The sequence below is a fragment of the Bubalus kerabau genome, chromosome 2 (genome assembly GCF_029407905.1).
Source record: "Bubalus kerabau isolate K-KA32 ecotype Philippines breed swamp buffalo chromosome 2, PCC_UOA_SB_1v2, whole genome shotgun sequence".
NCBI lineage: Eukaryota > Metazoa > Chordata > Mammalia > Artiodactyla > Bovidae > Bubalus > Bubalus kerabau.
Window position 1 is genome coordinate 116,777,881 of NC_073625.1, and position 26,230 is coordinate 116,804,110.

The 26,230-nt window shown below is 41.6% G+C and overlaps 2 protein-coding genes across 7 annotated transcripts in view; one reads left to right on the forward strand and one right to left on the reverse strand.

The window, feature by feature from the left end:
- Positions 1-4,896, reverse strand: part of FYTTD1 (forty-two-three domain containing 1) — a 30,997-nt gene extending 26,101 nt beyond the window's left edge. Inside the window, exons 1-2 of the mRNA XM_055568517.1 lie at positions 4,634-4,896; positions 191-319 (exon numbers count right to left, since the gene is read on the reverse strand). Of these exons, the coding sequence (XP_055424492.1) occupies positions 191-319; positions 4,634-4,739 (235 nt within the window). The 5' untranslated portion in view covers positions 4,740-4,896. The remainder of the gene's footprint in view (positions 1-190; positions 320-4,633) is intronic.
- RUBCN (rubicon autophagy regulator) overlaps positions 1-26,230 on the forward strand; it is a 97,082-nt gene that overhangs the window by 30,490 nt on the left and 40,362 nt on the right. For 4 of the 6 annotated variants that reach the window (XM_055568497.1, XM_055568496.1, XM_055568498.1 and 1 more), the window contains exon 1: positions 16,127-17,819. The exons of 1 other annotated variant lie outside the window; for it this stretch is intronic. In XM_055568497.1, the coding sequence (XP_055424472.1) occupies positions 17,755-17,819 (65 nt within the window). In that variant the 5' untranslated portion in view covers positions 16,127-17,754. Of the gene's footprint in view, positions 1-16,125; positions 17,820-26,230 lie in introns of those variants that run through there. One more of the 6 variants, XM_055568494.1, reaches the window with a different exon arrangement.

Here is a 26,230-nt window from a genome sequence, read left to right on the forward strand (position 1 = left end):
AATGTTTTTAAGACACACGGTTAATCACCTATTTAAGGAAACCTGAATTGCTACCAGATTGTAAGATTAAACAAAACCCTGAGAGAAGGAAAAACATAAATCACTGATGTATTTAAGTATGTATCAAAGATAGTATACTATGAACCCATAAATAATTGGCATTTTATTAAAGCTTACTTGCAAAACTTACCAGAATTCTGTTGAATACCCCATCTTACTCTCATCCTGAATTGCCTGGCACTACTTTGCTGAAGTCTTCTATTTAATCTCGGGAAATTCTGCTTCTTTCCTTCCTTTCGATTCAACTTGATGATATCATCTGTGATAGACAAAATGTGATGATTATCTTCATTTTAACTTAATGACTCAATTACTCAGTCTCATTTTCTAGTTGACAGATTTCCTATGTCCCTAACTTCTTTTCTACTTTGGAAGCACTTCCTTAAAAGGATAATAATGCTAAGAACATAAAAGCTCAAATCAGCCAATATGTTTGGAGCAGTGAAGAAAAGTTTCATAGGAAAAGCTGAAGTCAAATTTCTATTATTCATAGTATTTCTTTTCCTAATGAATGTAAATAAGCAAAACCTGTTTACAAAAATTATCTGTATTTATCTTCTATAAACACAGAAGTCTTCAGTTTTAAAGATGACCAACTTTCAATAAAACCATTGGCAGTCAAATAATAAATCATTTATAAACCAAATTTCTAAGTTCATCTCAAGTTAGCAAATCTTTACTGAGTATATATTATGGTGCGATGAATATATGTGGCAGGCTGTGCCGTAATAGAAACAAACAAAAGTAAAATATGACTACTCTCAATAAATTTAAAATTAGTGAAGGAAACAGACATGTAAATAATGAACACAAAAGACACATAAGTAAACAAGTACCATAATAAAGGTACAGTACAAAAAGAAAACACTACTGGTTCTTTGCTTGTTTAGCACAGAAATTCAGGGTTACCTATTTTTCTTTCTACACAGTTCTCTCTCTTTTTTTTTTTTTGGTCATGCCAAGGGGCACATGGGATTGTGGGATCTAATTCCTGGACTAGGGATGGAAACCGTGCCCCAAGTGGAAGCTTGGAATCCTAACCACTGAACTCTAGGGAATTCCCTCTGCACTGTTCTAAGTCTCATTATCTCCAAAAACAGTTTCAAATTGTCCCAAGGTAATTCACAAACAACACACTGCTCTAATATCAAAAAGAACAATGTGAAGATCAGGAAACTAAATGTACTCCAGATCCTATTTACATATGTTAAAAGGAGATTACTAGCAGACAAAAAATACGTATTTAAAAATATTCAAACAATTTCTCTGAAGTTCCAACTCCAATTCTGAATTGAAACTACAGCAAATAAACCAAATAAACTGAACACTGTCAACACTTCTAAATAAAATTAATGAAACAAACAAACCTCAGTTATTTTTTTCCAAACTGCTCTTAATACAAATAATTTAACAACTGAATCAATATGACCATAGTCTTTTCTAAAGTCAAAGAAAGATATACAGGGATCTTTTCTCATATAGCACTACTCTATCTCACCCGTCTTTCACATTTAAGACTTTAAATCACATTCAAACAAATAGTCATATAAAATAATTCAAATCTCCTCAAGAAGAGATAAATCTTTCAGCTACAAAAAAATTCATCAAAGTTAAAGGGACTCAAAAACAGTTTTTATAAAATACAAAGATTTCACAAATCTCAGAGGCATGAACATGTTAAATTCTCAGTAAGCAGAAAGAAAATATAGTTAGAAAGCCACTACTTTCGAAGCACTACATTCCTTTAAGGTGCTACTTATTCTTCACCAAAAGTCTGAAATCTCAGAGTCATGAGAGTATTCCCCCTCCAAAATTAATTTGTTCTGGGAACCATAAAACAAGAAACAGTAGAGTATAAACCTGCCTAATTAGGTTGATTTAAAAATAGGGCATTACAGAGTATAAACTAAAAATTAAAAGTAGCAAAGCGTATCAAATATAAAATTATGTTTTATATTTAAGCATTTTATTATCTAAATCCTCAAGTTAAATGGAGCTACAATAACACAAAAGAGTCTCCCAATCTAAAGAAGAAAATGGCTTTCTCCTAATCAAGGAGAGATAGTAACTGAGTACTAATAAGATGGTTCTTAAAGCATGTATTCATTCAATTCTCACAATAATTCCATGAAGTAACTATTTTAATCCCCATTTTCAAATTAAGAAACTGAGTCACAATGAGGTCAACTACTGATAACCTTGGTAGATAATTCTATATGAATAGTCATATAAACCCGACAGAGCCACAGTTAGAAATAAAACAAAAAATTAAATTCTAAAACCTATGCAAGCCTGATAAAATGGGATATTCATTTTATCAGGGATAAAGTGGGATATTCACAAAACATAATAATTACTTAAAATATCTGTCTCTTCATCACATCTACATGAAATTCACTTAAAAAAAAAAAAAGGCACCTGACAGAATGCTGTATGTTCTTAAGGGAATAGAGAGACCAAGTTCTAATTTAGCTATCCACTGCACTTCATCTCTACCTTCCAAGAGAATTATCCCTCAGTTTTCTTCACTTGAACACCCTAATTACCAAAGGAAAATGCATACAAAAAAACTTAGAAACTTAAAAAATGTATTGGTTATGAAAACACACGTTTAACACTTTCTACATCTACAGCATGGTGCTCTGAAATACTGATTCCATCATTAACTTGCTGTACAACTTGGGCAAAGTTACTTAATTTCTCTATGCCTCAGATTTTGTAAAACAGAAATAACAATGGCTTATACAGTGTGTGTGTGTTTGTAAATATGGTGCTTACGGTGTACCAGGTACAGTTCTGAGCAGTTTATCCATGCCTATTGATTCTTTTAACACTTACAGCAACCCTCTGAGGTAGGGCCTCACCTTTTTACAGATGAGGCACTAAGAAGCAATTTGCCCAAGATCAAATGGCTAATAAGCGGCAGAGACAGGATTTGAACTGAGACAGTTTGGGATTCCAGATTCCATGCTCTTTACAAGCAGTTATATACCTTATAGGGTTATCACTGGGATAATTTAACACATATAAAAATGCTTAGTCCAGTGCCTGGCAGGTAGTAAGCACTCAATAAATATTTACTCTACTTTTTCTTGGCCTTAGTTCAAAAGATGCCTAATGTCTTTGCAAAAATATGATCTTCTGATGATCTGCTTAATTCATGTCTTGGGTTCTAACTTTTGGCAACAACAGAAAGCAAGAGAGTTCTTAATGACTAAAAATCTTGCAAAAAAAAGAAACACAACAAAAATGAAAAATATCATCCTTGGAAAAGTTACACTTCTATATGCCCTGTGCTGTGCTTATTAGTCAGCTACTAAGTCGTGTCCAACTCTTTGCAACCCCATGGACAGTATCCCACCAAGCTCCTCTGTCCATGAGGATTCTCCAGGCAAGAATACTGGAATGGGTTGCCATGCCCTCCTCCAGGGGAATCTTCCCAACCCAGGGATCAAACCCAGGAAGCCCAATGATACTGAAGTGGGTAGCCTATCCCTTCTCCAGGGGATCTTTCCGACCCAGGAATCGAACCGGGGTCTCCTGCATTGCAGGTGGATTCTTTACCAGTTCAGGTACCAGGGAAGCTCCTCTATATGTCCCCAGAACTTTTTAATATCCGAAAACTTGTAGGCCTCAGGCAGAGCTAACCATATCTAATGTCATAACCTAAATCCCGATAAAAACAGCATTACTTTTAAACCAACCAAGCCAAACAGACTAGTGCCTCCGTGGTACTGGGTCTGAATTTTTAACTGAATCGCCCATCTTCCTGCTTTTTACCTAGTTGTCACCAAACCACTCCAACTCTTCTAGGTCCTATGCTTTTACTTGTCTTCCCATCAATCCACATAAACCATCCTTCGCTTTTCGCTTCGTTTTGTTCTAATTTGCTAACTTGAAGGACTGGATGAGGAGAAAGTGCTTTTCTGGTCAGCGCCTAATACATCACCATTCCATGAAGTCCTTTCTAAGTATCTTTTCTGTCAAGCGCCCCGCGGTGGCCTTGCCGTCTGCTGCCCGTCAGAAATGGCCAACTCTAGGGGCTTCTTGACGCTTCTGCGCGACGCCGTACACAGGCCCAAACGCGCAAAACGTCCAACTAGCCCTTCCCTGGAACCACGGATTTAACCGAACCAGCCCGGCTCTCGAAGAGCTTTCCTTAGAAAGGTTGGCTCCGTCCGATCCGTGCCCTAGCTCCCTCGATAACGCCCACACCGAACACGCCTGAGGTGAAACGCGCGGAGTTTTCCTCACAAAGAGCCGGGGTCACCCGTGTGGTGGCGCCCTTCGAGGGGAAAGAGGGTCCGCACTCCTAGATCCCCCCCAAAGTCCCAACCCAAAGCGCCCTCCGCCCCCTCAGACACAGTCCGGCCGAGGGGATCCCCGAGGCCCTCCGACTTGACCCCGACACCTGCGAGCTCTCCCCCGCCCCCACGTCCCCACCGGCCCTCGCTTGGTTCCGCCCACCCGCAAGAAAACTCCAGCACCCAACCGCCCCTTCCCCCACAAACCACGGTATTTGGTTCCACCCACACCTCCTCCCACTCCAACTCGGTCCGACTCGGCTCCTCACCCAAAGACATATCAATTTTGTCCAGGTTTTCATTGCTGCGGGCTTTCGGCGGCGCAGGCGGCGGGGTTGCGGTGGCTCCCATTAACCGGGTACTAAACCGGTTCATGGCTGGAGACGTCGAGCTGAAACAGTCAGACGAGAAGGCCAGAGGCTGAGGCCTGCCACCTCCCACTCACGCACGCAGACTATCCGCACCGCGAGAGCGCGCACGCGTGCTGACGGAGTCCGCGCCCCCCCACGCGCGTCTGACGGCGGGGGAGGTGGGGACCATAGAGACGAGCGGCCTGCGAGAGTGGCCCCACCCCCTTTCAGGGACTAGGTCCTAGCGCCCCTTGCTGGACAGGAGAAAACATTTCACCCGCTGCTCTGGCTGCTAGTGAGAGCCACCGTTTTAGCAGTTCGCCTTTCTGCCGGAATCATGCTGGACCGTGAACACCTCAGAATCACATGCCTTAAGTGAGATCATGTTCCTCCGTGCCCTTCGAGTCCCCTCTGCTACAGAAAGGCCCCGTAAGCTTTGGTACACACGAACCTTTCATAGCCCACTGCAATGCAGCCGCAGAGGCAGGGCCGACCCTACGAGCGTGGATTGCAGAAATGTGCCTCAGCTCCCCTCTCCCTGGTCAGCTCCTCCACCTGCAGCATGCGGAATCGCCACGTCTGGACGCAAAGCAAAGCCTGCACTGATAATCCTTGCGTCACCATACTAATAAAAGTATATGCTAACGTTCCCCGTCTCTGTACCACTTCTCAGCCGGCACACTCAAAACATTTTTCACGGTACTAGCTACCTTAAAACCTCACCTTCCCTTGGAAGAGGGGTAAGTACCTCTGCTTATTTGGCTGCATTTTTCTCTAATTCACTTGCGTTGGAAATTGATAGGGGGATTCGATTTCTTTCTAATCATCCCTATGGGAAAACTTCTTAATATTTGATTAACTTCTGCATAAGAACTTTTTTTTTTCCTATTTACAAACCGTGATATTCCCTCTCTTCTTACCTCTTTCTCCTCCTCCAAAGTAACTGCGCTTGTGTGGAAGCATTTAAGTTATATCATCTTCATAGCAGCTTAAACTATGTAACACATTTGCATGTAAGAAAAAAATCAGGGACAGGTATTCTGTTCATTTAGAAATCTCTGCCACCTTCCCCCTCTGCACTTCCTAAAATTTCTCTTTGCATAGAAACCAACCAGTGATCTAAAGTGTCTCAAACCCACAATAGCCTGTACTTATTTTTTCCCCAAGACAAAAAATACAACCATAAGAGTAGAGTGAATCAGGTGAAGACACACCTATGAAGGGATACAAGAAACTTAAATGGTGGAGGAAGGTTTGGACTCAAAAAGATCCAAGAACAATATTAGGCACGTCAAGGAGAATAACATGTATGCTCCTAGCACAATGTGCTTGATATTACTACTCTTCCACTCTGCAGCTACCACCTCTTTCCCAACTGCTAAGAACTAGGCAACTGTATTGTAGAGAAGTACAAGAGAGCCTAGGTTTTATTGAATGTTTTCACTCACTTCAGTCATTCACCTTGTGAACTTGGGAGAGTGTCTGGGCTTCATAATCATCTTCAAAACAAGAAGTAGTTATACTTAATATATGTTAATCTTTATTATCTCTAAGATTCCTTACAGTTCTAAAATATTCTAAACACAAGACATTTTTCTACATACTATCCTTCTCTCACTAGAAATAACTTCTGCAATCACTACTTATTGGTAGGAGCAAACTACAGGGAGGAACACTGGATTGAGTTCTTAATTTTATGGAAGAAAATTAATGTATTTGGAGTATGGATACATTTTGTATTTCAGGCAATACAGGACAGAAAATAAAAGTCTCAAATGTGTAAAATTCTTCCCACACCAATTTATAAAGATTCCCTTTTATCCTGGTCTTCTCCTCCAAAGTGAAGCCCCATACCAAATCTCTTTAGTTCTAAAAGGGAACATGCTCTGGGGTTTCATGAAGCAATTCTAGCTGTTGTGTTTCTCCAAGGGCTGAGGGTTTCAGAGTCTCAGAGCAATCACCCTGATTCCAAAGGGAAAAACAAGGAAACAAGAGGCATTGTAGTTAAGGGTAGATCAGCCACACACAAAGCCATACAAAACAAAAGAGCAACCTGAGACATACACAGCAACAGTGAGGAGGAAAAAAAGCCAAGAAATCAAAACCGGTGCACATCCAAGAAGTTGACCAGCCAGTTACAGGGCTGGAGATAAAAGGTCAACCCTGCAATTTGCTGGGGCACAAGGGGCAGATGTTCATTTAATCATATATTCATTGAGCAGTGGCATTATAATAGGCCCGAGGGTAAAATGCTGAGCAAGACAGATGTTGTCCCTATCTTCATGTAGCTTGCAAAGAAAAAAACATTTTCTGAGCGTGTACTGTGAACGTTTTCTGAGCATGTGCTGGACACTGAGCAGACAGCATTTGTCTTCAGTTCAGCAGTTAAGTCTTCAGACCTGAGTCAAAATAAACAGAATTCAAGCAACTGCCCCTTTTGGAGGCTTAATTTCATACAGTGTAGATAAGACAATGTCTAGGCTTGCCAGACAAAATACAGAACCAGTGAAATCTGATTTTCAGGTAAACAATCAATAATTGTTTAGTATCAGTTTTGTCCCAGGTTTCAGATAAACAGCAATTTTTTTTTACCACAAAATATTGCAGTAATATTTAGGATATATTTATATTAAGCAATTATTTGTTGTTTATCTGAAATTAAAATTTAACAAGGAGTCTTATATTTTTATTTGCTAATCTGGCAACCTTAACAACACCATACCTATTAACATGTGCTAGCTTTCTTTTCACAATGTGCATAGAGATCTATATTCTCTTCAAAGGTAAGCACAACTCATATATTTAACTCAGTTTTATTAGTTTGATATATATTTTAAGTCCCTTCCTTTTTTCAACTTTATTGAGGTATAACTGACAGACAATAAAAGACATATTTAAAGTGTGCAGTTTGTAGACGTGTGAAATACATACCTGTGAAAATACCACCATAATCAGGATAATAAATTTATCTATCATCTCCCAAAGATTTCCTGTGCTCCTTTGTAATGCCTCGCCCAAACCTCTACCTAAGCAACCACTGATATGTTTTCTGTCACTAAAGATTAATTTGCATTTTTAGAATTTTATATAAGTGGAATCACAGTATAAAACTTTTTTATATTGAGATCATTCACTCGGCATAATTGTTTCCAATCTGTATGCTTTTTATTATCTTTCTTGCATTATTACACTGACTGGGGACTCTAGTACCATGTTAAATAACAATGGAAAAAGTGGACATCTTTGACTCGTTCCCAACACCAAGGGGAAAGCATTCATTCTTTCACCATTAAGTATGATGTTAGGTTTTGTTGTTGTTGTTGATGCCCTTTATCAGGTTGAGGAAGTTCCCTTCTACTCCTGGTTTGCTGAGAGTTTTAGTTATGAGTGAATGGTGAATTTTATCTAGTGCTTTTTCTGCATCTGAGATGACCAAATGGTTTTTCTTTCTAAGTTTATTAATATGGTAAATTATATTGGCTGCTTTTCAAATGTTAAACCATCCTTGCATTTCTAGGATAAACCTACATGGTCATGGTGTATTATCCTTTTAAAAAAAAAAAAATCTATTTTGGCTGCACTGAGTCTTCAGTGCTGCATGTGGGCTTTCTCTAGTTGCTGCAAGTGGAGGCTACTCTTAATGGTGGGGCACTGGCTTCTCATTGTGGTGGCTTCTCTTCTTGTGGAACACAGGCTCTAGGTGTGGGGCTCAATAGCTGTGGTGCTTGGGCTTAGTTGCTCCATGGCACGTGGGATCTCAGACCAGAGATTGAACCTATGTCCCCTGCCTTCGCAGGCAGCTTCTTAACCACTGGACTACCAGGAAAGTGAAAGTGAAGTCGCTCAGTTGTGTCTGACTCTTTTCGACCCCATGAATTGTAGCCTACCACGCTCCTCCATACATGGGATTTTCTAGGCAAGAATACTGGAGTGGGTTGCCATTTCCTTCTCTAGAGGATCTTCCCTACCCAGGGATCGAATCCGGGTTTCCTGCATTGCAGGCAGATGCTTTACCGTCTGAGCCACAACTTCATATCAGGGAAGTCCCTGTAACTCTGTGCAACCCTATAGACAGCAGCCCTCTAGGCGCCTCTGTCCATAAGATTCTCCAGGCAAGAATACTGGAGTGGGTTGCCATTTCCTTCTCCAATGCATGCATGCATGCTAAGTCGCTTCAGTCGTGTCCGACTCTGTGCGACCCTATGGACAGCAGCCCTCTTGGCTCCTCTGTCCACAAGATTCTCCAGGCAAGAATACTGGAGTGGGTTACCATTTCCTTCTCTTTAGAATTCATATGTTGATGTAATTTGTATTATACTGAAATAAGGGAACTGTTAATAGATATAGTTTGTATTCTGTGTAGATATAGTATGTATTAAGTATGTATCAGTTAGGTATGACTATTATTATTATACCTAACTCCTTGGGGCTTCCCAGGTGGTGCTAGTGGTAAAGAACCTACCTGCCAATGCAGGAGACACAAGAGACATGGATTCGATCCCTGGATGGGGAAGATCCCCTGGAGGAGGGCATGGCAACCATGGTATTTTGCCTAGAGAATCCCACGGACAGAGGAGCCTGACAAGTTACAGTCCACAGGGTGGCAAAGAGTCAGACATGATGAAGCAACTTAGCATGCACACAACTCCCTTAAGCTCTTGTATGTACAGTATGGTTTTCCTTCTCTTTTCCGCTGCAGTACCTTTTCTTTGCCACCTTGGCACAGCTTCCTTTTTCTCTTTTGTATTGCCCTTTTCTTTTGTTCTAAGTGTTTCTAGCTGTTCTAGTCTTCTGCCTTTTAATCTCAGATTTATTCATTCATTTATTCAGAATTTGAGTCCCTACTCTGGGCAAGACACTCTGCTACACAGTACAGGACAGGCAGGATAGCAGGGTGGCTGGAGAAATTACTAGTCTCCAGTTCCCTGGTCATCAGTTTTCTCTGACTAGGTAACCTGCTTGGATAGATAGGGGAACTTGAAGGGGAATTCTTCCTGCACTCAGGGGTTGGAGCTCTAGCCTTCTCCTTATTAGGCCTTGTCTTCTCTGGGCAGGACAGGGGTTCTTTCAACCAAAGATTCTAGGTCAGTTCACTGAATGACTAATTGTGGAACTTTCTAAAGCTACACAAATTTACATAAATCACACAATTCCCCCTTAGTTACGTAAAGATTGTTTATTTTAAAAAATATTTCTTCAGTTTCCTCAATAGATAAATTGGTAGTCTAAGACATCTCAGTAAGCTGTAGACAACACGACGCTACAGAATGTATATCTAAGGATATTCTTTTATAAAACCATGCCAAAATGATCAAATTCAGGAAACTTAACATTGATGCAATTCTATTCTCTGACTATAGTCCATATTCTAAATTTTGCCAATTATCCTAATAATTATCCTTTATAACAAGGATAATTCTATCTTCTATCTCCTTCCATCAGAAAAAGTTTGTCAGCCTTTCTTAGTCTTTTATGATATTTACGTTTTTGAAAGTTGAAGGCAATCAGTGCAAAGATTTTCCTTCAGTTTCATTTTCTTATTGCCACCGTATGATTAGATTTGGTTATTCACTTTTGTAAGAAATACTATTACTACATAAATGATGTTGGGTCCTTCTCAGTACTTAACATCAGGAGACACATGATGTTATTTTATCTTATTGGTGATCTTTGGTCACTTGGTTAAGGTGATATCTGCCACATTTCTTCATTGTGAAGATACTCTTTTCCCCCTATATACAATGAATAAGTAATCTTTGAGGAGATGGTTTGCGACTGTGTAAATAATCTGTTTCAGAACAAATTTTACTAACAGCTTTAGCATCCATTGATGATTCTTGCCTGAATCAATTATTATGATGGTGGCTACAAAACAGTAATGTTCTCACTCTGTCATTCCTCCACATTCATAAGCTGACAATAAATGGTGAGAAGAGCTTTTACATCCCTTTCTTCCTTCCTTCTTCTATTTATTCATCTATTTGCATACTTACTTATATATACATATAAGTTCCAAAGAAGTTCACAGGCTCATCTCATGTTCAGTAACTCTTTTGAAAAGGAAAGGGGTGCAGAGTGTAAGGGTTCTGCTTACCTTTGAAAAGAATGTAGATATGTACACATATCATGAATTAACTCATTTTGATGCTCAAATTGCTTTAGACTTGGCAAGTAGACAACATCCCTTAGCTTTTAAACTTTGAATATTTAAAAAAATGCTAAGAATAATTTTAGTGAATACAATAAAAATAAAACATTCATGACTTTGATATTTGTTGAATATATTCAAGAAGACTATTTCTTAAAACCAATTTTTTTGGCAAATATGTAACTGTAATAAGCTTTAAAAACCTGTTATTTGAATAAATGATTCTTGAGTGAATTTTGCTTTCTTCCAGTGGAGACGTGTTCAATCCTTGGGTCAGGAAGATCCCCTGGAGAAGGAAATGGCAACTAACTCTGGTATTTCTGCCTAGGACATCCCATGGACAGAGAAGCCTGGCAGGCTATATAGCCTATGGGAGTGCAAAAGAGTCGGACACAATTTAGTGACCAAACAACAACAAATGGTACCCTACGGCCAACTACCATTCTATAAAAATTGCATCCTCAGTTCAGTTCAGTTCAGTCCAGTTGCTCAGTCGTGTCTGACTCTTTGCGACGCCATGAATTGCAGCACGCCAGGCCTCCCTGTCCATCACTAACTGCCAGAGTTCACCCAAACCCATGTCCATTGAGTCAGTGATGCCATCCAGCCATCTCATCCTCTGTCGTCCCCTTCTCCTCCTGCCCCCAATCCCTCCCAGCATCAGGGTCTTTTCCAATGAGTCAGCTCTTCACATGAGGTGGCCAAAGTATTGAAGTTTCAGCTTCAGCATCAGTCCTTCCAAAGAAATCCCAGGGCTGATCTCCTTCAGAATGGACTGGTTGGATCTCCTTGCAGTCCAAGGGACTCTCAAGAGTCTTCTCCAACGCCACAGTTCAAAAGCATCAATTCTTCAGCGCTCAGCTTTCTTCACAGTCCAACTCTCACATCCATACATGACCACTGGAAAAACCATAGCCTTGACTAGACGGATCTTTGTTGGCAAAGTAATGTCTCTGCTTTTGAATATGCTATCTAGGTTGGTCATAACTTTCCTTCCAAGGAGTAAGCGTCTTTTAATTTCATGGCTGCAGTCACCATCTGCAGCGATTTCGGAGCCCAAATAAATAAAGTTTGACACTGTTTCCACTGTTTCCCCATCTATTTGCCATGAAGTGATGGGGCCAGATGCCATGATCTTCGTTTTCTGAATGTTGAGCCTTAAGCCAACTTTTTCACTCTCCTCTTTCACTTTCATCAAGAGGCTTTTTAGTTCCTCTTCACTTTCTGCCATAAGGGTGGTGTCATCTGCATATCTGAGGTTATTGCCTAGTAATCTTTAAAACAGATTAATCAGGATCAATATAGTTCTTCAGATTTTTTGAACTTTAAAATATTAACCCAGCAAGCAGTTGCTAAGTAAGGTGTAAGTTGCTCAGTCGTGTCCTAATCTTTGTGACTCCATGAACTGTAGCCCACCAGGCTCCTCTTTCCATGGGACTCTCCAGGCAAGAGTACTGGAGTGGGTTGCCATTCCCTTCTCCAGGAAATAAGGCCATTACATTTATGTGACAGTTACTGAACCCTAATGCTAGATATTCTTGCATATTTGACTTTTTGCATTTGGGTCTCAGATGCGATGCATAAAGTTTTGTTAATCAAAATCCTTGGTTCATGGTATACGCTCATCATTTTCCATGCATGGCCCATTTTCATTTGGTTAGTTAATTATTTTAAATAATTTATTATAATTAGTTATGGCTTCATAACTAATTAGATATTTTTGAAATTGTGTACCTACAAACCTATCACTCAAAACAAAAGCTAGTACAGACAATATCTCTATGACTTTGCAATTTCACTTCTAGGTATATACCCATGAGAAACCCTTGCTTATGTATAAGAGGTGACATGTAAAAGAATATTCATAGCAGCACTGTTTACAATAGCAAAAACTTTGAAACAATCCAAATGCCTATCAGTGGAAGAAAACATGAATAAACCAGTGCATTCACACAATGAACTCTTATATTGCAGTCAAAATCAATGAGCTATAGCGATACATGTTATAAACAAATCATCAATGTAATATTAAGCAGAAAAGGCCCTCAAAGAATAAATACAGCTTAATATCATTTTTATAAAGTTAGAACACAAAAATGTTATGGATAGATTCAAAGAAACTATTTAAAAAGAGAAGCAGTGGAATTATAAACAAGGAATTCAGAATATGGCTACCTGGGGTGAGGGAAAGCAAAAGGATGGGATTGGGCAGTGGGCACATGGCTAAAGGTTGTCACGTTTATTAACTGACTGCTTTAAAGAACATAAGTGTAGGGAATTCCCCAGCGGTCCAGTGGATGGGTCTCCCCGCTATCACCATCACTGCACTATCACCGTCACTTCACTGTCACCATCACTGCACTACACCGTCACTGCACTGTCACCGTCACTGCACTACACCATCACTGCACTGTCACCGTCACTGCACTGTCACCGTCACTGCACTACACCGTCACTGCACTACACCATCACTGCACTTTCACCGTCACTGCTCTGTCACCATCACTGCTCTGTCACCGTCACTGCACTACACCATCACTGCACTGTCACCATCACTGCACTACACCATCACTGCACTGTCACCACCACTGCACTACACCATCACTGCACTGTCACCGTCACTGCTCTGTCATCGTCACTGCTCTGTCACCGTCTCTTCACTATCACCATCACTGCACTGTCACCATTACTGCACTACACATCACTGCACTGTCACCATCACTGCACTACACCGTCACTGCACTGTCACCGTCACTGCTGTCACTGTCACTGCACTGTCACCGTCACTGCTCTGTCACCGTCACTGCACTGTCACCGTCACTGCTCTGTCACCGTCACTGCACTGTCACCGTTACTGCACTACACCATCACTGCACTGTCACCATCACTGCACTACACTGTCACTGCACTGTAACTGTCACTGCTGTCACCGTCACTGCACTGCCACCGTCACTGCACTGTCATCATCACTGCACTGTCACCATCACTGCACTACACCGTCACTGCTCTGTCACCGTCACTGCTCTGTCACCGTCACTGCACTACACCATCACTGCACTGCCACCGTCACTGCACTGCCACCGTCACTGCACTGTCATCGTCACTGCACTATCACCATCACTGCACTGTCACCGTCACTGCACTACACCGTCACTGCACTACACCGTCAACGCACTATCACCGTCACTGCACTGTCACCATCACTGCACTTGCACCATCACTATCACTGCACTATCACCATCACTGCACTATCACCATCACTGCACTACACCGTCACTGCACTGTCACCATCACTGCACTGTCACCAGCACTGCACTACACTATCACCAGCACTGCACTGCACCAGCACTGCAGTATCACTATCACTGCACTGTCACCATCACTGCACTGTCACCATCACTGCTCTATCACCGTCACTGCACTACACCGTCACTGCACTGTCACCATCACTGCACTTGCACCATCACTATCACTGCACTATCACCATCACTGCATTGTCACCATCACTGCACTTGCACCATCACTATCACTGCACTATCACCACCACTGCACTGTCACCATCACTGCACTACACCGTCACTGCACTGTCACCATCACTGCACTGTCACCAGCACTGCACTACACTATCACCAGCACTGCACTGCACCAGCACTGCAGTATCACTATCACTGCACTGTCACCATCACTGCACTGTCACCATCACTGCTCTATCACCGTCACTGCACTACACCGTCACTGCACTATCACCATCACTGCCCTATCACCGTCACTGCCCTATCACTATCACTGCACTATCACTGTGACTAGCGCTATCACTGCAAGGTGCCCAGGCTCAACCCCTGGTTCCTGCGAGTTGTTCAGTGTGGACCAAAAAAAAAGGGTAAACCCAGTTTGGGACATATGAGGAAATTCCTATTTTCTAGAACTTTTAATACAATTTTAGCTCTAGAATTTCTTGATAAAGCTGACTTTCATGTAAATATATGTTAAAATCAGGTGGCATTAATTTGGGATTATACCATATGCCAAGAAATGAAGTTCATACATTTGTAGACATAGAAGGTTCTGAAACCCCAATGACTAACACTGCCCCTTTCTTAAAAAGTATAACCCTTTATAAGGAAGATATGAGAAAGTTTGAACAAATAGTATTTTTTATATAAATGGAAGTTGGAAAGCACATTTTGCATTAAAATTCTCTTCCCCTTTTAATTCACAAAAGTTTTCTCAAGTTTGAAAATTCCTAAAAGTCATGTATGATTTTTAATAGAGCAACTAGTCTTAATGTAGTTAAATTAGATCCCTCCCTAGCAGAGTAATGCTGATTCTGTTGCCTTTCCATGGCTCTAATCCCAGCCTCCTTGTTTGCTACAGCTACTGCCCAAGTTTAGGCCTGGATTTGCAAACTAGTAACACAAAGGGTACATTTATCCTATGGGCTTTTTTTTTTTCTTGGCCTGTGTATTATTTACATTGGCTTCCTTGGTGGCATAGAGGTAAAGACTCCACCTGCAACGCTGAAGACCCAGGTTCCATCCTTGGGTTGGGAAGATCCCCTGCAGAACAAAATGGCAACCCACTCCGGTATTCTTGCCTGAGAAATCTCATGAACAGAGGACCCTTGCAGGCTATATAGTCCATGGGGTCACAAGAATAAGATATGACTTAGCCGACAAACAACTTTCACACTTAAAAAAAAAAATGTGGCCAATATTTTAAAAATCGGAAATTTTACTTAAAAGGCGGATTCCAGTTTTGCTAAAAACTCAGAATATTTTCAAACATTCAACCATAGCTGAGACTTTCCTTCTTGAAGGAAGTATGGACAGTCCATACTTCAGAGTTTCAGCCATTCTCCTACAACTGGCTCACTTCACTCACAGGCATTACCTGCTTGGCCTCTATAGGGATGTCCAACCTCTTCTCATATCCCTTCTTTTGCCCTTCCCTCCAACATAGTACTCTTGCTTGGAAAATCCCATGGACGGAAGAGCCTGTTAGGCTGCAATCCATGAGGTCGCTAAGAGTCGGACACGACTGAGCGACTTCACTTTCACTTTTCACTTTCATGCATTGGAGAAGGAAATGGCAGCCCACTCCAGTGTTCTTGCTTGGAGAATCCCAGGGACAGGGGAGCCTGGTGGGCTGCTGTCTACGGGGTCGCACAGAGTCGGACACGACTGAAGTGACTTAGCATAGCATTAGCCAACATAGTACATACCCATTACTTCTCCACATTGTCAAAAAATAGAAAGTGAAGAGGAACTAAAAAGCCTCTTGATGAAAGTGAAAGTGGAGAGTGAAAAAGTTGGCTTAAAGCTCAACATTCAGAAAACGAAGATCATGGCATCCGGTCCCACCACTTCATGGGAAATAGATGGGGAAACAGTGGAAACAGTGTCAGACTTTATTTTTGGGGGCTCCAAAATCACTGCAGATGGTGACTGCAGCCATGAAATTAAAAGACGCTTACTCCTTGGAAGGAAAGTTATGACCAACCTAGATAGCATATTCAAAAGCAGAGACATTACTTTGCCAACAAAGGTTCGTCTAGTCAAGGCTATGGTTTTTCCAGTGGTCATGTATGGATGTGAGAGTTGGACTGTGAAGAAGGCTGAGCGCTGAAGAATTCATGCTTTTGAACTGTGGTGTTGGAGAAGACTCTTGAGAGTCCCTTGGACTGCAAGGAGATCCAACCAGTCCATTCTGAAGGAGATCAGCCCTGGGATTTCTTTGGAAGGAATGATGCTGAAGCTGAAACTCCAGTACTTTGGCCACCTCATGCGAAGAGTTGACTCATTGGAAAAGACTCTGATGCTGGGAGGGATTGGGGGCAGGAGGAGAAGGGGACGACAGAGGATGAGATGGCTGGATGGCATCACTGACTCGATGGACGTGAGTCTGGGGGAACTCCGGGAGTTGGTGATGGACAGGGAGGCCTGGCGTGCTGCAATTCATGGGGTCGCAAAGAGTCGGACACGACTGAGAGACTGAACTGAACTGAACTGAACTGAAGCCGGTTTGATCGAATCACTTCTTGATTTGCTCATTGTTCTCAGGATAAAATCCAAACTCAGAATGGCTTCATGATCTTGTCTGCCTGCTCACTCACACCATTCTGTTCCTCACCTCGTCCCACCTCTGATTACTACTCAGAATCAGCTGTTCCCAAACCAACTTCCTCATGTCTGTGCTTCCTCTCACCTTTTCTTCCTTTCTCTAGGTTGTCATACTCATCATAAAAAACTGTTCTGACATCAGTGCTCCAGGAAATCTTTCCCCAAAGCCTTTCCCTCCTGCTCTTCCTTTGTGACACCAAAGCAACCTGAGATCTTCTGAGTTCTTTATTAAAATTGTTGAGGACCCCAAACACCACCAACAGATGTTAAACCTGGGTAGGCTGAAGTGGGGTTAACCGTTCTTGGATTAAGACCAGCGTTATTTTCGAGTCTAGACCTCTGACCGAGTTTGGCCCCAAGGGTGAAGTGTGACAGGCGTGTGTAAGGGTCCACTCCAGTAGGAACTCTGGAGACTACCGCAGCTTTACTTTTCAGGCCCCTAGGGCCCGTGAGGTGCACTAGGGAAAGCTAGCAGCCAGGGTCTGAAGTCCGCGGCGAGCGCAGCTTCGGATTGGATAGGGCGGTGCATGCCGGTAGCGGCTGGGCCTTCGAAGTGCTTGCTGGGAGTTGTAGTTCTCAGAGCCGGAAGTAGGGGGTGGCAGGGAAAGAATCCGCCGCTGAGGCAGCAATCAATGCTGCTGCCGTCACCCGGCCGTAGTGCATCACTCTGAGCCCACCCGCCGTGGGTGCCTCCTTGATTCCCGAGGGGCTCTGGGAGCCCTGAGGGGCGAAGCGACAGGGACGCCTCTCAAGAGGCGACGTCGCAGTCCCGGATGCGGCCAGAGGGCGCGGGAATGGAGCTTGGCGGCTGCGAGGAGGGCTTGCCGGAGGAGAGCAGGTGAGCTGGGAAAAGTCGCGCGCGGATGGATGCGCTGAAGCCGGGAGAGGCTTGGGAAGGCTCCCAGAGCACGAGGAGACGGACAGGAGGACTGCTGTTGTGGGCGACTTGTTTGGGAACAAATTCTGAAAGGAGAGACGGGGAGGTTAGATCGGGCGGACGAGGGAACGGGCTTAGGGAGAGAGAAGGAGGGAGGGTAGGCTATGCTGAGGGCGGGAGGCGGTGGAGGGCGTGCAGTAGTGGGTAAAATTCAGACCCAGGGCTGCTGCTGGAGAGGAGGTGGACATTGAGAGGCGCTGTGGTGAGATTTCATAGGCCAGAGTCTATAGATAACAGTAGGGGACAAGGTGGGTGCCCCGACTGAAACTTGCGGTGACAGCAGTTCAGGCCAGTATTAAGAAGGCTGAAGTAAGGATTTCTGGGAGCAAAGGTTAGGCATTGTGAGTGGCCTAGACAGAGGCTTAGGCAAAATGAGTGTGAGGAAGAAGGCGTGAAGGAGGGCCTGTGGGTGAAAGTGGGCGATTGTAAAGGCAGTGGAATGGGAGTGCGGGCTTGCTAATGAGACTAGCAATTGCGTGCGTGCCCTTTGTCAATGCTGGATCCCTGTCAGACAGTGACAGGAACCCCCTGTATTTAAACCCGTCACTCCTTACCCACATTGCAGCTGAGCGATTTCCCATTTATTTATATGAAACTGCTATCGAGTTCTTACCTTCTAGAAATTAGAAAAGCTGAATGTTGGCTTGGACTCCAGCTGTACTTCTGTGTAGGTGTTGCTTCATTAATAACTCTGGTCTTAACCTCTTAAGAATCTGGAATGGACAGGATAGAGCAGGAATGTGGCTTAAGGAAGTCCTTCTTGACTTTTAAAAACATTCAGATGTAGTTAGAGTCTCCGGAGCAGCTAGAATCCAAAGACTGGAATATTTACCTCTGAAAAAATATCAACAGGGGAAAATTAATGAGATTTTGTACATGAGTGAAGACCTGGCTATTTTAAAGAGTGGCTCCTCTTTTATGTGCACGGTTAGCCTGTGGCTTGCTGTACAAAACCAAGGATGACAGGACTTGGGGTTACTGCATGAGATCTGTGAATGATGTGTTCAGTGAAACTGAAGAGCCTAGTTCCCTTTTCCATGTTTCAGTTTCTGCTTATATATATTTGGCTCTTTATTCTTCCTCCAGATGTCTGTGAAATGCTTCCTGTAAAAAGTCCTATATACTTTATAAACAAATTTTAGGATTATTTTTATTTTCCACTACCAGTTCATGTGGGAGAGGCTAGGTTGGAAATTCAGATTTCCTCCCAGCTGAGTTATTTATTTATTTAATGTATTTAACAAATACTTATTTACTACATGCCAGGCATTGCTTAAGAGCCTTACGAGTGTTATTAAATCCTCATAACAGCTGGGTGAGATAGGTACTATATTATCACCATTTGACAGGTGAGGAAGCTAAGACATAGACAGGATAAATAATTTGCCAAGGTCATACAGTAAATCCTTGGTGGAACTGGGATTCAGGCAGGCTCTACTTCTAATATCTATGCTATACTACCTCTCACTGTGCTAATATGCTGGGACAAAGAAATGTATGAGGTAATAAATTTATAGCCTTCTTTGCCTGTCATTAACGTTACTAAGGCTTCTCCTTTGCAGATATCTTTTTCTATTATTCTTTCCATGCTTGCTCCTTTACCAAGGAACTTTAGTCAAAACTTAATTTCAGCAGTGGGATTATCCCCACGAAATCACTCTTAATGTTAACATAGTCTACTCTCTGTTGGTGACTAGTTAACTTAGAATAATTTATTTAATGGGACTTTGTGACGCCGATGGCCTCTTTAGTTCTGGGTAGTCAAATGGTAAATAAAATACATGACTTGTGCCTGAGAATTGAGGCATTGTGGCTGGATCACTGCAAACCTAACCTTTCTTTGGCCAATAAAACACCCAATTCAGAAGACATCTTTTTGATGAGATGGCATCATTTTTTTTTAATATATGAAAGATAAAATAAAATTATATTCTGAAAGCAGTTGATGGAGTGAAATGTGCATAAGCTTTATAGCCAGGTAGAGCTGCATTTGAATTCTAGCTCTACTACTTAACTTGACTTATCCAGCCTGAATGGGAAGAGTGATACCTTCCTGACTGGTGAGGATTCAGTAAGATAATGTGCAAAAAGCTCCTCAGAGAGTGCTGATATGTACTGAGTGCAGAAAATGTCTACTTCCTTCCCCTCCCCAGTTTTCTTGAAATAAGATGAGTGTGTGTTCTTCCACTTGCTGTTTGCAATGATATTGTTGCTTGTGCTTCCTCCTTCCGTGGTTTCTCTATCCAAATTGAACAAACTGGGGACTGGGGTGTTGGCCTAGAATTTTTTTTTTTTAATATTTATTTATTTGACTGCATCCAGTCTTAGTTGCGGCATGTGGGATCTTTCATTGTGATGCACAGACTCTCTAGTTGTGGCACCTGGGCTCAGTAGTTGCAGCGCCCAAGCTTAGTTGCTTGGTGGCATGTGGGATCTTAGTTCCCCGACCAGGAATAGAACTCAAGTCCCCTGCATTGCAAGGTGAATTCTTAACCACTGGACCACCAGGGAAGTCACTTGGCCCAGCTTTTAACTTCATCCTTGGAGTGGAATGTCATAGATTCCCCTATTGCTTTCCATCTAGCTAGTAATCACTAGAAAAATGCTCTAGTGCTTAGGGATGATACTTCACTTTTCCTAGACTTTCCTAAATACCGATTGTTTGGAGGGTGTCTGATGAAACTACTGAACCGTAATAGGAATGGTTCTTCTAGCACTGTTGTGTTACCCTCAGCTGACTTGGACTTTGCCATCTCCATCTGATCTTGGAATGCAACTACTTACAAAGTTTTCCTGGTTTAGTGATTCAGATAGTCAGAATTCAAATAGTAAGATACTTTTTAGTATCTCCAAACTGAGCTCATTTCATTGACCAAAACCTGTTCCTCCTCTGTCTTCTGTCTCTGTTAATAGGGTTTTCCATTCAGTCAGCCAAGCCAGAAACTTAAGTGAAATTTGATACTTCTTCTCCTTCATTTCCCATATCCAAGTGGTTGAGTGAGTTCTGTTTCTGATTTTTCTCCTGAAGCTTTTTCCCCCTCCATTTCCAAATATATTGGCTTATATTGTTTTAGGAATGGCCAAATGTAGGTGCTTAAACAAAAAATTTTCCCTGTCTCAGTGTGGTTTTTTTCTGATGTGTTGGCTTCATTCTCAGCAGTTTTTTCTACAGGATAACCCTTGGCAACTTCAAGTTTAACAATCCGTCCAAAAAAGGAAAAGAGCAATGCCAATAGGTATAGCAAAAGTGAAAATTTTTGAACTGACTTATGTTACTGTTTTTTTTTTTTAATGTTACTGTTCTTGTAATCAGGGTATGAAATATGTTGTTCCATCAGGCCTCAGTTATATGCCCAACCTTGGATCCTGGCATAGGGTTATCCTTTTGTGGTACTTCATGGGCTGGATCAAGTGCCAGAGGGGTAATTTCCCTGTGAAAAATCAGTATTCTGATACCAAAAGAAAGAGGCATGAATTCTGGGCAGATGTAAACAAAATAAGGCCTTTATTATTTCTCATTGTGGATTCTCCCAGTAGCCTCCTGACTAAGCTCCCAGTCTGAACCCAGTCCCTCAATTCCAGATGGCCTCCACATTGCTACCAACATAATTTTTCCAGAAGCAAAGTTACTATAGTATTTTGCTCAGAAATGTTAAGTGATTCCTCACTGAAAATAGAAAGTCAAAACTTTTTCTGGTATTCAATATGAAGTTTCCAGTTACAAAACTGTGACATTCACTCACTCTTACATCTCCTCTCTCACCATTCTGATTCCTGCTCCTCTACATTCCCTGCATTACCTCCTCTGCTTGGAGAGCTCTTAGTCGTCCTTTAAATAATGCTCCTTTAGAAGGCATCGTTGACCTGACCTTTTCCATTTCTCTTATTACAGTACTTCTCACTCTATAGCATTATTTTTTAAATGAGTGCCCATTTCCCCCATTGCACTCTGAATACCCTGAGAGCTGAGGACTGTTCTTTTTTAACTATCATAAGCCTGGTGCCTAGCACAGTGCCTGGCATATAATTGGTATTCATTGAATATTTGCACAAGGAATGAAAACAGTAACAATTCGGCCAGGCTTCTTATGGTCGGGCAGGTGTTATTGGTACTGTTGCTATTGAAAGGGCCTCTTTCTTTTCCCCCTTCTCTTTATTCATTTTTCACATTTTCACGTTAGTTTCCGTTTTCTATTTATTCCCTTTCTTTCCATTTTTCCTTTGACCATGCTCTGAAAGTTTATATAGCACCGATGGTAAAGCAAGTGGATCACATGATTCGGGGGTGATCCATACTGCTAGTCCAGTTATTTGTACATGCCTCTACCCCACAGAAACATAACTCTGAAGCTTCGGGGAGAAATTCTATTGTCAGAACCCAGGAGCAGGAGGAGTGTCAGCTGACAGCACGGACCATAAGCTGAAGCTTTTCTCAGTATCTACCATCCCCACAGCTGTTTCTGCTTTTTACAGCTACTTTATCACTTCTTCCATAAATGGAGTTTTTTTCTGTTTTTTATTTTGTTTTGTAATCTTTCCTCCATAAACAACCTACCTTGGTGTTTATAGACCAGCTCTGCCCAACATGATAGCCACTGAGGTGATTTATGTCTAAATTAGTTAAAATTAAATAAAATTTTAAAATTTTGGTTTTTTAGTTGTACTGCACAGACTTCAAGTGCTTAATGGCCACAGTGGCTAGTGGCTGCCATACTGGACAGCATAGATAGAGAACATTTTCAGCATCACAGAAAGTTCAGTTGAACAATGCTGCTGTGGATTTAAATCTGTGTTTTTTTTTCAGGAATGAACTGCAGCATGCTTACATGTTTTTAGTTCCTCTGGATCAGGCTCACTTGTAGTATAACCTACAGTTGATTAGGAGGAGAAAAATTTTTTTCATAAGATACTTTTGAGAAGAAAGCAGTAAGAGTCATAATGCCATTCCTCTTCACCACCTTCACCTCTTTAATCACTTCAAGATTATTTTATTTTTGCCTCCTAACCTCCTAGAGAGTCCTTTGAGAGTTTTAAATTTTCCGAGGGTTCTCCACCCCCCCGTTTGTTCTATTTTTGTTATTTGTTCAATGTTTTATTGTTTTCTAGTCAAATAATATATTTATACTACGTCTACTTTTGCGAATCTGTTGACTTTTTTGTGTGTGCCTTAGTACAAGGCTAGTTTCTGTGACTGTTCTGTATGTTCTTTAAAAAAGTGTTCCTAAGGATGTAGTTTTCCAGATGTAATGGAACAACTTTATTAATCGTAGATTATTCAGCTCTTCTAATCACTTTTTTACTTTTAGTTTTCATGATCTGCCATTACCGTTGTTTTTTCTTTTCTGTTTCCATTTTTCTTTTTCCTTTCTGCAGTTTTTGTGTTTTGTGTGTGTGTGTTTTGCTTGATATGCTTTGAGGCCATATTATTAGATACATAAGAACTAATGAGAGCTGTATCTTTGTTATTCCTTCTTTGTCTTTTTAAATATTCTTGCCTTGAATTCAACCTAGATATTAATATAATTTTGCTCTACTTTTTTGATTGGCTGTTTTATTTGAAATAGTTGAGTTTATTCCATTGACAGTTATTTTTATCTCATCTCAAGTCTTAATTCTGTCATTTTTTAAAACTGATTTTTATAATGTTCTCCTGCTGTTTTATTTCCTTAGCAATTTTTGAAATAGTTTAGTTTTAGTTCTCATGCTCATGCTCAGTCGTGTTTACTCTTTGCAACCCCATGAACTGTAGCCCACCAGGCTCCTCTGCCCATGGAATTTTTCAGGCAAGAATACTGGAGTAGAGTGCCATTTCCTACTCCAGGGGATCTTCCTGATCCAGGGGTCAAGAGAGACAAAAGAGAGACTCTCCAAGACTCTTGGCAGGTGGATTCTTTACCACTAATGCCACCTTGGAAGCACCAGTTTTAGTTCTAATGATGGTTATCTTTTACTTTGAGTTCATTTCAGTTCAGTTCAGTCACTCAGTCGTGTCTGACTCTTTGCGACCCCATGAATCGCAGCACGCCAGGCCTCCCTGTCCATCACCAACTCCTGGAGTTCACCCAGACTCACATCCATTGAGTCAGTGATGCCATCCAGCCATCTCATCCTCTGTCGTCCCCTTCTCCTACTGCGCCCAACCCCTCCCAGCATCAGAGTCTTTTCCAATGAGTCAACTCTTCGCATGAGGTGGCCAAAGTACTGGAGTTTCAGCTTTAGCATCATTCCTTCCAAAGAACACCCAGGGCTGATCTCCTTCAGAATGGACTGGTTGGATCTCCTTGCAGTCCAAGGGACTCTCAAGAGTCTTCTCCAACACCACAGTTCAAAAGCATCAATTCTTTGGCGCTCAGCTTTCTTCACAGTCCAACTCTCACATCCATACATGACCACTGGAAAAACCATAGCCTTGACTAGACGAACCTTTGTTGGCAAAGTAATGTCTCTGCTTTTCAATATACTTTAAAACTCCCTAAAACTGAGGTGACTGAAGCAGTATCTTTCCTCCTTTGCCTTTGCTATTGGAGTGCTGGTGTATGCACTGGTGTATCTTACTTGTAAAGCACTCTTCTACTCAGACAACCTAAGATGTAACTGTAGGGTAATGAGTTTGGCTTTCTTATGTGACTCACAAAATGAACTCTGTTGTCTTTCATTCTATTCAGTAAGCAGATTTGAGTCTCTTGTATACAAGATCATCCAATATTGAGGAAGTCTTTCTGGCTATCCTGATTCAGTGAGAGCTCCATGAACATAAACAGGGCTTTGGAATCTGTGCTAAGAAGAGATTTGGCCCTGGTTTAAATGCAGTTAAGATATTCATTGGACATTGAGCACTGTAACTGGTCCTAATTATCACAAACTGTCCAATCCCAGAATTTTCTCTGAAGCAGAATGGGTAAGAAAGCTTTGTACTAGGTACCCCTTCTGATTTAAAAAATTGGGTTTATTAGATTTATGCTAAGAAGGCTTATTGTGGCAAATAGATGAAGGAACAATGGAAACAGCAAGAGACTTTATTTTGGGGGGCTCCAAAATCACTGCATGAAATTAAAAGATGCTTGCTCCTTGGAAGAAAAGCTAAGACAAACATAGACAGCATATTAAAAAGCAGAGACATTACCTTGCCAACAAAGGTCCATCTCGTCAAAGCTATGGATTTTTCCAGTAGTCACGTATGAATGTGAGGGTTGGACCATTAAGAAAGCTGAGCACCAAAGAATTGATGCTTTTGAACTGTGGTGTTGGAGCAGACTCTTGAATCTCTTGGACTGCAAGGAGATCCAACCAGTCAATCCTAAAGGAAATCAGTCCTGAATATTTATTGGAAGGACTGATACTGAAGCTGAAACTCCAATACTTTGGCCACCTGATGCAAAGAACTGACTCATTGGAAAAGACCCTGATGCTGGGAAAGATTGAAGGCAGGAGGAGAAGGGGACAACAGAGGATGAGATGGTTGGATGGCATCACCAACTCAATGGACATGAGTTTGAGCAAACTCTGGGAGATAGTGAAGGGCAGAGAAGCCTGGCATGCTTCAGTCCATGGGGGTTGCAAAAAGTTGGACACCACTTAGCAGCTGAACATTAACATTAGATTTATGCAATGGAAGTTCAAAGGAAAAGGTAAGTAATTCTACTATTATCTGCTTGATGGTAGTACTTTCTGTAGGTTATTCTTTATTAATCAGCTATTCTATCTGTTTTACAGATAAGGGAACTGAAACTTAAGGAGTTTAGTGACTTGCACACTGAGCTGGTTTGTGCAGAGCTATGCTATGCTATGCTATGCTAAGTCACTTCAGTCGTGTCCGACTCTGTGATCCCATAAATGGCAGCCCACTAGGCTCCCCCGTCCCTGGGATTCTCCAGGCAAGAACACTGGAGTGGGTTGCCATTGCCTTCTCCAATACATCAAAGTGAAAAGTGAAAGTGAAGTCGCTCAGTCCTGTCTGACTCTTAGCAACCCCATGGACTGCAGCCCACCAGGCTCTTCCGTCCATGGGATTTTCCAGGCAAGAGTACTGGAGTGGGGTGCCATTTCCTTCTCCATCCTTAGAGCTGAGAGGTGTATAATAAAGTCAAATGTGTTTTTTCTATAAGCATATTATTTATTTAAAAAGCATCATATAAATATTTAACTACATACTCTACAAGTTAAATACTATATAATTAAAAACAGAAAATATAGAGCCAAATAAGAAAGTTAACTGCAAATTAAACATTGTAGTTTCTTGCTACCTCAGTGTTATGATACTTATTTCCCTAATTATGTTTTTCCTTGCTTTAAGAATGAATCCATTACTTCTT